General features: G+C 39.3%; 1 protein-coding gene across 1 annotated transcript in view; it reads right to left on the bottom strand.

The window, feature by feature from the left end:
* NINJ2 (ninjurin 2) overlaps positions 1 to 16,416 on the bottom strand; it is a 95,753-nt gene extending 79,337 nt beyond the window's left edge. Inside the window, exon 1 of the mRNA XM_058190263.1 lies at positions 16,258 to 16,416. Within this exon, the coding sequence (XP_058046246.1) occupies positions 16,258 to 16,290 (33 nt within the window). The 5' untranslated portion in view covers positions 16,291 to 16,416. The remainder of the gene's footprint in view (positions 1 to 16,257) is intronic.
* Positions 16,417 to 16,724: the final 308 nt, after the last annotated feature.

Here is a 16,724-nt window from a genome sequence, read left to right on the forward strand (position 1 = left end):
TCCAGTTTCTGCCAATTTTTAAAAAAATAAATTCCTGGCTTTACATTTCCAATACCTAATTAGAAATGCTCAGTATGGTATGAAAAGTAGAATTATTTTTTTTTAGTTCTTGATTCTGGAAGCTCCATAGAATTTTGATAGAGAGGATAACCACAGCATTCTTCGTTATGTACGAATAAACACAATCTGCATGGCTTAAGGTTCAAAATCTTTTTCATCATGCACTTCCTAATCATGTATATTTATAAATTACATATATGTACTATTATACATTATGAAAAATAACCCAAGAATACATTTTTATTTTCTATATTCTATATAGAATTCTTCTGTTTCTTAGTTTTTTAGATAAAAGAATGTAAACAGGGATTCTAATATTTTGTTTTCCTGCATCCCAGTGATTAGTCTTACACACTCCACTTTGGGGACTCCTCCTTCAAGTAATTCTGGAATTGCAAATCATCATCATGATGATTGATGAAATTTGCACCAATCAATTACTGTAGGGAAGTTTGGCAGAGAAGTCCAGCTTGTCCTGGCTAACTCACAAGCATCAGCCACAATCTTAAATTGAATTCCAGTAAGATAGCTCTTTCCTTCATTCCCTTAGCAAAATGACTTCCCTAGATGGAAGCATGTAGACAGAGCTTGTGTGACACAGTTGCTACAGTGGTAGAAGATAACTCCACTTCATGATCAAACAACAGCAGCAGCTTCATTAAAATATCTCCCTCTCAGAATGTCTATCCACAGCATTGGCAGCCTACCAATAGCATCCAAATTCAGGTGTCAAATATTTGTTAGTCCAGTCCATTGTTCTAACTAATCAAGTACTTTCATAGCTCATCAGTTGGCAGTTAGCTATAATTAACAAGTGTTCAAGCAGGGGCTTGTTACCATGCTAAGCCCAGAGAGATAGAACAGCTTTCTCCAGACCACCTTCCTGTCACTGGCCCAGTTGATGGAAAATGCACTCTGACAAATGCAAATAAGAGCCAGATGCGGATGGCAGCAATACCAACTGAATGAAAGATAAGGCACTTCACAGGGCCACCCTTTTCAGATCCCAGTTCCTACAGAGCAGTTTGGAAGTGATCGAAAGTCACACTTGGAACACTGAGAACATGAAACAGTCACTGTAAGTCAATAAAAGCTCAGCCATAGGAAAGGAGAAAGAAGATAAAAATCAGTGCCCTTGCTTTGAGCTTCTGCTAGTTCTGGAACAACAACCACCTCCCTTCCAGAGGTGGGTTTCAGCAGGTTCTCACCAGTTCTGGAGAACCGGTAGCGGAAATTTTGAGTAATTCGGAGAATTGGTAGTAAAAATTCTGACTGGCCCCGCCCCCATCTAGTCTCTGCCTCCCAAGTCCCAGCTGATCAGGAGGAAATGTGGATTTTGCAGTAACCTTCCCCTGGAGTGGGGAGGGAATGGAGATTTTACAGTAACCTTCCCCTGGAGTGGTGTGGGAATGGAGATTTTACAGTATCCTTTTCCTGGCACGCCCACCAAGGCATGCCCACCAAGCCATGCCACGCCCACCAAGCCACACCCAGAGAACCGGTAGTAAAAAAAATTGAAACCCACCACTGTTCCCTTCTCCATAGTGTGTGTGTTTGTGTGTGTGTGTGTGTGTGTATATATTATGTGTTTATGTATGTATGTATGCATATGTATGTATGTATAATGTATGTATATGTATGTATATGTGTGTGTGTGTGTGTGTGTGTGTATGTATATATATATATATATATATATATATATATATATATATATATATATATATATATATATATATATATATATATATATATATATATATATATATATATATATTTTCTGAGGTTTTCATGGGTGTTTGTATGTAGGTCTTTGGTTATTCGGGTTTTCTCCCGCGTAAAATTCGAAGCTGAAGCCTGAAGATGAAGAATGAGACTTCGTCGAAACGTCACCAAGACACTTCCAATTTTACGCGGGAGAAAATCCGAATAACCAAAGACCTACATATATATCTATATATCTATATATCTATATATCTATATCTATATCTATATCTATATCTATATCTATATCATCTATATCTATATCTATCTATCTATCTATCTATCTATCTATCTATCTATATATATATATATATATATAATCACAGAATATGCTAGTCTCCTTTCTCATCCGATCCATGTTGCTATGAAAGAAACCATTTTGCCACAATTTTCTGTACACTCCAAAGACGACGATATTTTGTAGGATGGTGGCAGGTAATCCTCATACCTGGAAGACTAGAAGAGACAAGTGTTCCTGTCAATGGGAAATTGGATTACATGTTAGCTCCACTAACGCATAGTGGAGTTGTAGTTAGTTGTAGGAAACACACACTTCTTTTAAATAAACCTCAGCCAAAAACAACCTCTCTCAAAAACAGCAGATATCATGTGATCATTCAGATCTACATGTGACTTAGAAACATCAGAAGGTCCCTGTAGAGGTGCAAAGAATGATTTAATCATGTATATTCTTCTTGTCTGTGAGCCAGTAGAAAAGAAATTCAAAATAAACTGTGCTGCCCAGGCTGCTTCAGTAATGAGGACAGCAATTGATGCAATTTCTGCTATTATAATACAGGAAGTATTATTTACTTAATACTTACAGTTTATTTACTGTTAAGTACTGTTAATACTGTTATTTATTGTTAAGGAAAGAGAGCCAGTGTGGTGAAGTGGTTGACATCTGGCTAGAAACTGGGAGTCCATGAGATCTAGTCCTGCCTTAGGCACAAAGCCAGCTGGGTGATCTTGGGCCAGTCACTTTATCTCAGTCCTAGGAAAGGGGGAATGGCAAACAACTACTGAAAAATAAATGTTGCCGTGATAACTGCAGGGACTTGTCCAGGCAATCTCTGAGAATCAGACATGACTGAACAGGAGAGAAGAAAAAAAGAACAAATGAAGTCCACTCACAACAATTGCTGCAAATGAATGATGTTGTTGGCAGCATGTCATTGTCACTTAATACATACAGTAGGCAAAATGATACTGCTCCTATCAAAGTAGGCAATAGTAGATGCAGTAGAAAAAGTGGCAAAAGGGTATAAATAAAAAAGAAGTCAGTAGGAGATCTGACAATCACTTCAGGAAACACTGACCAGCCATTTCTTGGCAGATGCCTCTACAGAAACCAGTCTGCCTTATAGCCTCAGCCAAGATGGCCGACAAGGGGAAGAAATGTGCCAGCAGCCACTCAAAGCAGCTATGGCTAGATCTCAACCATTGGTCACATCATCAATCCCATAATCTATATGCATAATAGACTGCAGTAAAAATTATTTCTGAAGATAACAGGAACAAACTGAGACAGCTGAAGACAGCTACCTCAGTTGTGGGCTTGAAATGAAATGAAGGCCGTGCCATGAGGTCATAGTTACCAGGGTATCTTCATTCTGTGATTAGGACGACATGAAGATGATCCTAAGATGATTGGCCTAAAATTCCCTCATGAGTTTCCATGGCTAAGGCTAGAACATAAATATGAAATATATTAATGGAACATACTATTTTTTAAAAGGGGTTTATTAAAGACCATCTACCTCATTCAGAAGTTTTGGCTTAATTTAGCTCTTTTTTTTTATTATGTTTAGCTCTCTATTGGGTAGGCAGAGGTATAGTGACATGAACAATAGTTGTAGGTGTAAAAAGACTGAGAATTAAAAGTTTGGATATACTAGAATACTGGAAGTTTTTAAGAAGAGATTGGATAAACATTCGTCTGAAGTGGTGTAGGGTTTCCTGCCTAAGCAGGGGGTTGGACTATAAGACCTCCAAGGTCCCTTCCAACTCTGTTATTCTATTCTGTTCTGTTCTGTTCTATTCTATTCTATTCTATTCTATTCTATTCTATTCATCAAGGGTATCGGTTACAATAGATGTCGAAAGAAAGTGAAGAGAGTGGAAAATTAAAAGGTGTTGAAAAAACACATGTTATGTTGTAAATTGCATTGGTTGGCAATTATGCTGTTATAATAATATATATATATATATGTTTTGAAGAAGTGCTTCCTATCTATTACACATGTTTTGTATGGTAGCCAATATCAATATTGTGATACAATACAATGGAAAACAGATGCTCATACAGAAGAGTGGCAACCTGGCGAATCACAATGAAAGATGGAACTCAATGTCTCTTTCCTTCCTCTTCTTTATGTGGCCAAAAGCCATATTGGCTTGAAACTTGGGGAAACCTGCTCTAATACTTTAACATAACAAATTATCCTGTTTGGCTTAGGCTCAAAGGGGTAGAGGAAACAGTCAAACGGAGACCCTCCTAAACAGATTAAGCGAGACAAAGTCTACTCTTTGTTCGAGGCAGAAGCCCCTGAATGAGCCTGGTGCTGACAATCTCTTAAACTTAATGCAGGTTGGCAAAATGGTTTACTATTCCTCTTGGTAGATAGTCTATTTTTAAGGAACATTCTCAGATTTTCCCCTCTTCCTCTTCCTTTTTACATTTGGGTCATGACATGTTAGATGGTAAATCTGAAGGCACCATTTTTTAATCGATCTGATTAGTATTTCGATGGGATACTAGTAGGAAAAATCAAGTTTGTTGGATATTTTGGACTTTTTTTTTCCTGAAAAAGAAATCCCAGAATAAGAAAATTTAGGAAAGCTATGTGGATATATCTATATAAGTCAATATGTATCCATTTTGACTGGAGGCAGATCTTAGGTTTTAAGCCACTTAGAAGCCATTCAGGATGAACATCATAAAGGCTTTAAAATTAAAATAAGTATTATATGGACAAAATATTCCCTAATAATCAGCAAGATGGTGGGGAAAAATGAGTATGGAAGAGAAATATGCCAGAAAATTTGTTTCTAAGATATGTTCAGGAGCTCAAAGGGATGCACATCATGCTTCCTTCTATTTTTCCCAACCCAAATATAATACCACTCTTTTTGCCTATCAGATTCCTAAGAATAGAATAGAATAGAATAGAATAGAATAGAATAGAATAGAATAGAATAGAATAGAATAGAATAGAATAGAATAGGACTAGGACTAGGAATAGGAATAGGAATAGGAATAGGAATAGGAATAGAAATAGGAATAGAATAACAGAGTTACACTACACCACTACACCACTTTATTTATTTATTTATTTATTTATTTATTTATTTATTTATTTATTTATTTATTTATTTATTTATTTATTTTTGTCACACAGTATATATAAGCATAAGTCTGTACAATATATAAGCATATATATGAGTATGTAATAACTATATTAATTGGATATAACGAAAGGAAACAATAGGACAGGAACGGTAGGCATGCTTGTGTTCTTATGCACGCCCCTTACAGACCTCTTACGAATGGGGTGAGGTCAATAGTAGACAGTTTCTGGTTGAAGCTTTGGGGATTCTGGGAAGAGACCACAGAGTCAGGTAGTTTATTCCAAGCATTAACAACTCTGTTACTGAAGTCATATTTTCTGCAATCAAGATTGGAGCGGTTAACATTAAGCTTAAATCTATTGTATTAAATCACTTCAGACAATTGGTTATCCAAAATCTTCTTAAAAACTTCCAGTGTTGGAGCATTCACAACTTCTGGAGGCAACTTGTTCCACTGATTAATTGTTCTGTCAGGAAATTTCTCCTTAGTTCTAGGTTGCTTCTCTCCTTCATTAGTTTCCACTTACTGCTTCTTGTCCTGCCCTCAGGTGCTTTGGAGAATAGTTTGACTCCCTCTTCTTTGTGGCAACCCCTGAGATATTGGAACACTGCTATCATGTCTCCCCTAGTCCTTCTTTTTATTAAACTAGACATATTAAATTTATTTAAATCATCAGTGTTAACAGTTTCCAATTTCCATTGTATAAACACCACTGTACTCGATATATACCATATAGGTAATAATCTATAATACATTGTTAGTATTTGATGCATTAAAACAATTAACTTGGGAAAAAAAGTTAGCTGAAGAGAACAAGAATGCTTTGGAGTAGGGGTCCCCAACCCCTGGGCTATGGCCAACTTCTGGGCCTTGAGCAATTCGAACCAGGCTGCAGAAGTGGTAGGTGAGTGCACATGCATCCCTGTTTGCACAAGCAGTGGGTGAGCGCATGTGCATGCGCTCCATTTGTACGAGAGGTGGGTGCACTTGCCCACCGCTCGTGCAAATAAACCAACATGCTCACACGCTTGCCTCTCACTCATGTGGAACCTCTGGTGGCTCAACAGGCTAATGCAGCCTGTTATTAACAGCAGCTGCTTGCAATTATTGCAGGTTCAAGTCCCACCAGGCCCAAGGTTGACTCAGCCTTCCATCCTTTATAAGGTAGGTAAAATGAGGACCCAGATTGTTGGGGGCAATAAGTTGACTTTGTATATAATATACAAATGGATGAAGACTATTGCTTAACACAGTGTAAGCCGCCCTGAGTCTTTGGAGAAGGGCGGGATATAAATGCAAATAAAAAATAATTTAAAAAAACCATACCCAATGTGGACTATCTTTATCTTCTAATAAGTGGGTGTTTTCAGAGGTGGGTTTCAGCAGGTTCTGACCAGTTCTGGAGAACCTGTAGCGGAAATTTTGAGTACTTCGGAGAACCGGTGGTAAAAATTCTGACTGGCCCCAACCCCATCTCTTCTCTGCCTCCTAAGTCCCAGCTGATTGGGAGGAAATGGGGATTTAGAATAGAATAGAATAGAATAGAATAGAATAGAATTGAACTGAATTGAATTGAATTGAATTGAATTTTTTATTGGCCAAGTGTGATTGGACACACAAGGAATTTGTCTTGGTGCATATGCTCTCAGTGTACATAAAAGAAAAGATACGTTCATCAAGGTACAACATTTACAACACAATTCATGGTCAATATATCAATATAAATCATAAGGATTGCCAGCAACAAAGTTACAGTCATACAGTCATAAGTGGAAAGAGATTGGTGATGGGAACGATGAGAAGATTAATAGTAGTGCAGATTTAGTAAATAGTTTGACATTGTTGAGGGAATTATTTGTTTAGCAGAGTGATGGCCTTCGGGGAAAAACTGTTCTTGTGTCTAGTTGTTCTGGTGTGCAGTGCTCTATAGCGTAGTTTTGAGGGTAGGAGTTTTGCAGTAAACTTTCCCTGGAGTGGGGAGGGAATGGAGATTTTACAGTATCCTTCCCCTGCCACGCCCACCAAGCCACACCCACAGAACTGGTAGTAAAAAAATTTGAAACCTACCACTGGGTGTTTTCTAACTGCCCAATATATGTCAGCCATTTTGTGTGACTACCCAAGACATTATCTCAGTGTTTTCTCAGGCCTACACCTTTCATTCCTATTGTTCACTCTTCTGAATTTTTTGTTTTTCAAATTTGGAACTGCAGGGAGGGAAGAAAACTTCTTGAAGAGGCCTGTAGTAACTATATCCTTTAGGGCAGGGCAGGGGTCTCCAACTTTGGCAAGGGGTCTCTAACCTTGGCAGGTGTCTCCAACCTTGGCAACTTTAAGCCTCGCGGACTTCAACTCCCAGAATCCCCCAGCCAGCAAAGCTGGCTGGGGAATTCTGGGAGTTGAAGTCCTCCAGGCTTAAAGTTGCCAAGGTTGGAGACCCCTGCTTTAGGGCACTTTCCCGCCATTCTATCACCACCGATGATTCATGACTGCTTTCACTTCTACTGACAGGCAATGCAGAGAACAAAGAACAAAATCCTCTGCCCTGCCCCGATCTGGTACAGGTCCTGCAGCATCAAACTCTCTTCCTCCCTCAATTTCCTTTGCTAATGAAAAGCCGGAACTGACAGGAGCATGTCAATTTCGCCCAGGTCACCTGTCAGACCTGGACTTTGCAGAGACCCGGTTCTCAGCCAAAAAGAGTGATTCCTTTTGCAAGGCAATCAGTTCAGATGCCAAACAGAAATGATGTTGTGTAGGGTCACGGAACTGATTTATGAGCGCCATAAAAAGTTTGCACAGAAGCTTCCTAAATTAATAAACATAGAATATTGGATTGTTTTCGAAGATAAAACTCCCTCAGTCCTTTTGCTATATTCAAATGGCTCAATATTTTGGCTACATCAGATATTTGGCTACACAGTGAGTTTATTCTCAGTCCCGCTTGCTGCTACAGACCCTGTGAAGCTCTCTCTCAACCTCTTCTATGTTCCCCCAACTTTCTCTGGATCTACTATCATCTTCTGCGTGCTGGCAGAAAGATACTCCCTAGTGCAGCTTTTTGTTAAGTTCTGTCATGTGTCTACTGTATGTCTTTTTTATGCTCGCCTCAAAATATTCAGCCTCTCTTTTCAGACTGGGGACCCCAGTTCATGCCATCTCTTCTAATGTTTTGGGAGGGTTTTTTTAAGCTATAAAAAAGATATCTGGAATTCTGATCACAGATCCATGCTGCTGCCTGTAGTTGAGCCTCAGACAACCGTTCCTAAATCAACTAGCAGAAGAATACAAGTCGGTCAGCGCTTTTTCTAGGAATATCACTAAATAAGGGCAAAGGGCTTTTGCGGTACTAGAAAGCATGCAGGAATTAGCCATTCCTGCAGATACAAACGAATCTGCTTTCAAGGCAAAAGATTTTGTAACCGCTCCGAAGCCACACATTTAAAGCCACAGATGCCAAGAAATTCTTTCAACGGGGAAATAAGTACACAGTGTTGTATACACGGTACACCGCATACACTTTCATTCTGGAGCAAGACCAGTGAAAACAGATAGGCCCTTAATAATGCATAATCTACTTATGGCATAGTGCGAACCAAAGAAAGTTGGCACCTCTCATCAGACCAACAACCAGCACTATGAATATGAGCAAGTCCAATTGTGGTCTTTGAAAATAAAAGAACCGGAGCCAATATTGGCTTCAAGCTACCAGCTGAATTCCTGTTATCTGAATATTCCTTCAGATATTTTTCTGAGATTTATCAAAACAACTAGTTTTAATTGGTACTTTTACTGTATCAAAATACTGTGTTTCCCTGTCTTATATTTTTTTGAACCCTGAAATAAGCGCTTTGCCTTATTGCCATGCGCTCAAAAGCCCGATTGGGCTTATTATCAGGGGATGTCTTATTTTGGAGGAAACAGGGTAGCCATTTAAATACTAATTAATTCCTACGTCTTAGAACTGATGGGACATTCCGAGAATGTCAAAGAAGCAACCTAAAACCAAATAATAAATAATTGGGTATTTCCAAATAATTTGGAAACATCTACATCTACATTTTCCATTTTCCTTCAGCAGACCCTTAAAAGCATTTGAAAATGACTAGCAATTACCTTCACTACCATCAGCCTTCAGCTCCACTAGGTAGACAAGACCAGGAAATCAATTTCAACCAGAAAGACATTTCATTCCTGATTTTTGGTGGATTGAACATTTAAACAACCAAGGTTCTGATCTTGTTCTTTGTATGTGGGTATCCATAACTTATTGCAAAATGAGAATGTGAGCTGGCCCTTAGAACCATACATATGTTTGTTTGTAAATTAATTCAATGGCATTTAGTCATTACGCTAAAGACTCAATTTTTAGTAAAATACTAAGATTCATTCTTATGCCCACTCTGGACATAAGCAGATTTCCTATATTTTAGATTTCAGTCATTCTTCATTTAAAGACCTTGTCCCAAAGTCACGTTTTTCAGATTTGGGCTAAATGCACAGAGGTACCTGAGACCTAAATTCGATATGGTCCTGAGAATGAGGTGAGCTGAGACTGAGCTCTGTTGCTCAATAAATGTTGCAAGAAGTGGCTGGGATTAGAAACAATTTTGATCTGTCCTTGGGCCCGTGAAAGGAAATGTGGATTCAAGACAGTGAACACAATTTCGGGATTGGCAAGATGTCCCTGCTTCATATTTGATAAGCTACTTTGTATTTCTGCTGGAGGGAATTCTCTCCACATGTCTCAGGTCTTAAGATGCCACGCTGAAGTTATACAGGCAGTTCTCGAATTACGGCCACAACTGAGCCCACATTTTCTGTTGCTAAATGAGGCATTTGTTAAGTGAGTTTTGCCCCATTTTACGACCTTTCTTGCCATAGTTGTTAAGTGAATCACTGCGGTTCTTAAGTTAGTAACCTGGTTGTAAAGTGAATCTGGCTTTCCCATTAACTTTGTTTGTCAGAAGGTAGCAAAAGGTGATCACATGACCCTGGGACTCTGCAAACATCATATATATGAGTCAGTTGCCAAGCACCTGGATTTTGATCACGTGATCGTGGAGGGTGGGGGAGCTGCTGCAATGGTTGAAGAATGAAAAATGGTCATAATGGCCACTTTATAGAATAGAATAGAATAGAATTTTATTGGCCAAGTGTGATTGGACACACAAGGAATTTGTCTTGGTGCATATGCTCTCAGTGTACATAAAAGAAAAGATACGTTCATCAAGGTACAACATTTACAACACAATTGATGATCAATATATCAATATAAATCATAAGGATTGCCAGCAACAAGTTATAGTCATACAGTCATAAGTGGAAAGAGATTGGTGATGGGAACTATGAAACGATTAATAATAGTGCAGATTCAGTAAATAGTCTGACAGTGTTGAGGGAATTATTTGTTTAGCAGAGTGATGGCCTTCGGGAAAAAACTGTTCTTGTGTCTAGTTGTTCTGGTGTGCAGTGCTCTATAGCGTCGTTTTGAGGGTAGGAGTTGAAACAGTTTATGTCCAGGATGCGAGGGATCTGCAAATATTTTCACGGCTCTCTTCTTGATTCGTGCAGTATACAGGTCCTCAATGGAAGGCAAGTTGGTAGCAATTATTTTTTCTGCAGTTCTAATTATCCTCTGAAGTCTGTGTTTTTCTTGTTGGGTTGCAGAACCGAACCAGACAGTTATAGAGGTGCAAATGACAGACTCAATAATTCCTCTGTAGAACTGGATCAGCAGCTCCTTTTTCCAGTGTCAGTAAAATTTCGAATGGTCACTAAAAAAAACTGTTGTAAATCTGTCTGTATAAAGGAGCCCAAATTCAAAACTTCAAATTCAACAGAGAAAGAAATGTTGAATGCAGTGGGCGTTTGCCACTATGCTAAGCACAGAAATATGCAAGAATGCTAGCAATTTATTTTCTTTTATTTTTATGAAGAGCGGGAATGGAAATGCATTTAGGCACAGCTCTGACAAAGTAGAGCAAGACAGTCAGTTACTGGTTGGCAAGCAAACAATGATTGTCTAACAGTTCTACATCTTCATTTTGGGGCCAGTAAAAACAACCGCTGGCTGGTTGGTTGGTTGGTTGGTTGGTTGGTTGGTTGGTTGGTTGGTTGGTTAGTTGGTAGTCATCTGCAAGTTTTAGATTTACAATCTTTTAAATATGCTTGGGCTTATAACATTCTGATATATAAATAAACCAGAAAATCATCAGAAGACTCTGGATTAATCTTGAGTACATTTCAGTCTTGATTTGTCTGGAAAATCCCAGAGATGGTGAAATATGTCTTGTGCTTCTTTAATATTTAGCGGCAGATGAATGCTGGAGAGCAAAGACATAAGCTACCCCTAGTTTTGATAAATAAAACCCTGCAGTAGAGCATTAAGCTCACATCTTCCATCCTTTGATTGTATTACAAATTCTCACACACGTAAATTGCTGTGAAATATGGCAATCCTCTGTTAAAATGCCTAAAACCCGTTATTAATTTTAGGCATTCAGATTTAGCACTTTTGAGCTCCTTTAGATTATTTGTCAGATACCACACCATAAAGAAAGGTTGATAGTTCACATACAAACTGTAAAACAAACTAACCCACAGGGGTTTTCCCCACCCCCCACTCTTTCCGCTTGCTTAATAGGGGAAAATGGAATGTTTGGATAATCCAGCCAAAATCAAGGATTGTTTAATCCCATCAATTTCAATTTAGACAGAATGAGGTTCTATAATTAACTCTCTCAGTGATTTCAGTTGGAACAAGACAGGGGGCAATTCTATATATACTGCAAAGACCAGGACTTATTATATTAATCTTGAGGTTTTTGAAGTGCTTACTTTGATTAGACCCTGGGCTGTACACTTTGTTATTACTCTTAATCTAATATTTATTACTTTACTATATCTTGTCAAATTAGGAAATTGGAACTGCCTTGAGTGGTTAATGAGTTCAGTATGGAGTTGGCTGCATTAGAGAATATGTGACTTCTAGTTAACATGGCAAATGTTAACCTATGAATCAGTTTTCTGTTTGCAATTCAAAAATAATTACTATTGAGGGGACAGATACTCCCAGGTGTAAAATGCTTGAGAATAAATAGACTCAGCTCCCATTTGTGAGGCTGGTCACCATATTTATTCCCAGTATATGGACAAACTTGGCAGGCATGCAAAAGAACAATTTCTATGAATTAAGTTAATTTTTCCCCTGTTTGTAGGAAATGAGCAACTTTTTCAATTTCCTAAGGGGAAAGCAACAAATTCTATATGTAGGCCATTGGAGGAAGCAATTTCACTCAGGTATTTCTACAGTTTTAAATTTCTCAATCTTATTTCTTACGTAACATTTTCTGACTAATTCTTTCCTTCCAAGGCCAACTGCAGAGCATAGATTGTGAGTCATAGTTTTAACATTCATGGCCAAAAAGAATATTGGGCTCCACAGAAAAGATGGACTTTAAATCAGCAAAGAGGAATTAATTCAGCTTTCCAAAGCTGATAGCCTCATGAAAGGCTGGGGCTGCAGTTCCCAGAATTCCAAAATGGTGCTGCAGAAGAGAATTCTGGGAGTTGTATTCTCAACATACAAGTAGTCCTCCTTTAGTGACTGTCCCACTTGGCAGCCATTCACAGTAACAGGGGGAATGAAAAAGTAACTTTACGATGGATCCTTGCATTTATGACCTTTGCAGGTCTGTAAAGCAAAGTAAAGCTGATGTTAGATCATAAGCACTTCTGCCTAGCCATCACTTCGCTTAACAACCAAACTGCTGATCCCACTTGAGGTTGCTAAATGGGAGCTATCTGTACCTGGGTTTAAAACTCACTTGGATTTGTTTTATGACAGGATCAACCAAGATTTTACCTGTTTCAGATAAAAGGCTATTTCTTCCTCCCTTGCAGAGATAGAAATGGAATATTCATATTATTCTTCATTATTGATCACTATAGATAGATAGACAGATAGATAGATAAATAGGTAGTAGGTAGGTAAGTGGATGGATGGATGGATGGAGAGATAGAGAGGCAATAGAGAGCTAGAGAAGACAGACAGACAGATAGATGGTGGGTAAGTAGTGGACGGACAGATTGATGGATGGATGGATGGATGCAGGGGTGAAATCCAGCAGGTTCTGACAGATTCTGGAGGACTGGTAGAGGAAATTTTGAGTAGTTTGGAGAACCGGCAAATTCCACCTCTGGCTGGCCCCAGAGTGGGGTGGGAATGGAGATTTTGCAGTATCCTTCCCCTGCCACACCCACCAAGCCACGCCCACAGAACCGGTAGTAAAAAAATTGAATTCCACCACTTGGATGGATAGAGAGATAGAGAGAAGCCAGAATATAGGAAAGAGAGAGAGAGAATTAGAAATAGGATGTCTTAGTCCAATTTATTATGAAGTGCATTATAGCATACTTTTAAGATAAAAAATAACTAAATCATAAAAATACCAGTGCCACCCTCACACTTGAGGCAGCAGCCTCCCTTAGAAAGTGCAGTCAGATTGTATGATAGATACAATTCTGCCCTCTAATGCTTGGTTCCTTTCCCCATCATGCAGGTCTGCATCGGTGGTGGCATCAGCATAAAGACAGAGCCCAGATTGGGAGAGTTAATGAGAGTGACCAACCAGATGGTCCTTAGATGCTCTCAAGGAAGGACATGTAGGCAGCAGCCCTCTGGCATAATTGTTTCTGTAGGTCTAGTAAATTGCAAGCACATTGCTCTTAACATGGTTATATTCTCCTACACAGGTGTTTTGACAAGGACATCTCTGTTCTCACCACGATTCAAGCACCTGGAGTTGAAAAAAAAATCTCTTGGAAACATCTTTTATGTTTTCTATTTATAGGAATTCAGATCATATTCAGATTTAACTTGTTTAATATCATTAGCTTTCCACAGGAAATTCTGAAAACAACCGTCTGCAACACAGATTTTTATATTAAAAATCATTGTTATTATGTGATTTTGTATTGATTTATTGAGGGCATTCACTGTCTTACCTGAAAATATAAATGAGCAAACATTGCACACAATATTGTAAATTTATAGTGCAGCCTTAAAACAAAATTAAAACTTATTGGCCTTGAAGCCAGGTCTTTGTGTGCAGAATTAGATTCTGGGCCAGTGGAAATTCTCCATATTCACTGAGGCAGAATACTCTAAATGAATACTGACTTGGTTCTGACAAATTTTTGCTAGTCATAAACATCTCCGCTCCACCAGGTAAGGGACTTGGTGAAAAAACCAGTTGCTTGTGCAGATCTATGTGGAAGAATGTGATCCTTAGGATGCCAAGGGCTTTTAAGATTAAAAGCAGGTCTTTAACTGAGCCTAGAAAAAGGCCAAGAGCAACAGATTTAAAAAAAAACACCTAGTGAGATGTATTCCATTTGAATGATTCCAACCAGTAAAGTATTAACTTCATTTCAGGACAAATTGCGTGGCAAATACCCTTCAAAGGCATCCTTACAGCAAAGTCCAAGCAAAATGTTTTAGAGCAATTGCATCTAGACTGCAAAACTCCACATAGCCACAAGGTGGCATCAGAGATTCCAGTTATCTGTAGGTATATCTTTGCTGCCATTAGTGGTCATTTGGCTTTCTGCAGTTCAAATCTGGTAGCTCAAAGTATTAAATAGGGTACAAATGGTAGTCAGGCTCTCTCTGTTCAGGAGGAGACGAGGCATAAACTGATATCCTGAATGGGGCTTCATGTCACAAAAGTCATGTTAGCCTTCAAAGCCACAGCCTGATAAAAGTACTTGTTCAGGCCCCAAAAAAACCAAATTCCTTGGGAATACAGCTCAAGTGCACCAACATTCAGGCCTGCAGCAGAAGGAAATGGACAAGCAGCTTCTTCCAACTGCTCAGCTAGGTTGACATGGCACAATCATTTCATAAATAAATAAATGACCTTCTGAACTGCAGACTAGCCCAACACATTGTTGTGTGAATTTGATGGAATAGTTAATTTGCAGTTCAGTGTTTTGTAGGAACCTAAGCACTGGAATTAAGTCCATAAAGGTATCCCATCTGGAAGATCTCCGTTTAAAAATGACCTTCTTTAAAAGAAGAAAGCTATTGTAGCAAATCAAAGAAACAAGACCAGAATTTCGAGCCCTAATATAGTTGTTTTCTACTTGAAGAAAGTTTAGACAAGGTAGCGTTCAAATCCAACACACATCATGCTTTCTGTCTTCTTGTACTACCTTGATAGTAGTTGCTTTTGGGGGGGGCAGGGGGACAGCTGGCTATTTGAGGTTTGCTTGCAAGTGGGTGTATTTGTTTCTTTCCCATTCTGCAGGAGACAAGGTTAGCTCTGCCAAAACCAGGTAACCTTAATTGCAACCACAGTATATCCTAAAGTCATGTTATGGTCTACCGTTCTTCTCTTAAGATGAATGCTCCCTTTCTTCGCTTTGCTGGGTACTTCTCTAGGTAGAAATTTTCTTCTTCTTAAAATTCAAGCCCATCAACCAAAACCTGTCCCTTTCAAGGGATGCCAAGTTGAGGAAGCACAAGCTCCTTGTCAAACAAACACGAAGGAGCACTCAAATGGCTGGATGAAGAGGTTGTATTTCCTCAGGAATCCTAGAAGGGAATCCTAGATCTCTCTCCTTTCCTTGCTTAGCTATTGCTGTGTTCATTTCTTTCCCTGCATACATTTCAGGAGCATTTTCTTAATCAAGCAAAGAAGAGCTTTTTTTGAGAAAGAGCAGAGATGGAATCACAGTTTTCCAGCTGATGGAAGGGCGGGGGGGGGGAGGGGGGATGAGGTTGCCTTCATTTACTTGTCCTTTGTAGAAAGCCCTGACAGTTCTCCTTTCATTTCCCTGCCTCTCAACTTTATTATCACGGCAAGTTAATCAGTCCCTGGATAAGAGGAACGTAGGCTGTGAGGATCCTATGATCAGCACCAATGAGAGAGCAAGGAACGCAAAAGAGGGGGGAAAAAACATCCAAAGAAGCATCAAAATAAACCAGAACCAAATGGGAAAGGAAGAATGAGGAGCAAGCAATCAGGACCTGCTCCTTACTCATCCTCTCTCTTGGTTCATGGCCAAGTAACACTCACGTGAAGGTTGATCATTTCTCCTTCCGATCCCATCTTTAGTCTCCCCTGGTTTTCTCCTTAGTCCTCTTGAACCCACACAAGAGATCAAGTCTTGGTAGCCTTCTGGATTCTCCAGAGCATTTGCTAGGTGGGAGGGAAAGTGCAGTTCCTGGAACAAACCTGCTATTCATTTGCCTGAAGTCCAACTCTCGCCTTGGCTGCAGCAATGGAATGGGGGAGGAGGAGAAAGAGAGAGACTGGTGGTGGTGGTGGAGGCAGTGGCATGCAAAGCCTTTATTGTCTCCAAGACACTGAATGGTGGTCCTTGTTATTTACCCATGACTGCATGTCTCGGGAGCTTCTGGATCCAGCTGAGTCCTATGAAGTCACTGGAGGTTGCAATTCAGGGACACCTACAAATGTACCACTGGGTTCATGGCACAGATCGAGCCAGCTTTTGGCAGAAGACGGGTTGAAGCTAGAGGGAG

The sequence above is a fragment of the Ahaetulla prasina genome, chromosome 7, assembly GCF_028640845.1.
Source record: "Ahaetulla prasina isolate Xishuangbanna chromosome 7, ASM2864084v1, whole genome shotgun sequence".
Taxonomy (NCBI): domain Eukaryota; kingdom Metazoa; phylum Chordata; class Lepidosauria; order Squamata; family Colubridae; genus Ahaetulla; species Ahaetulla prasina.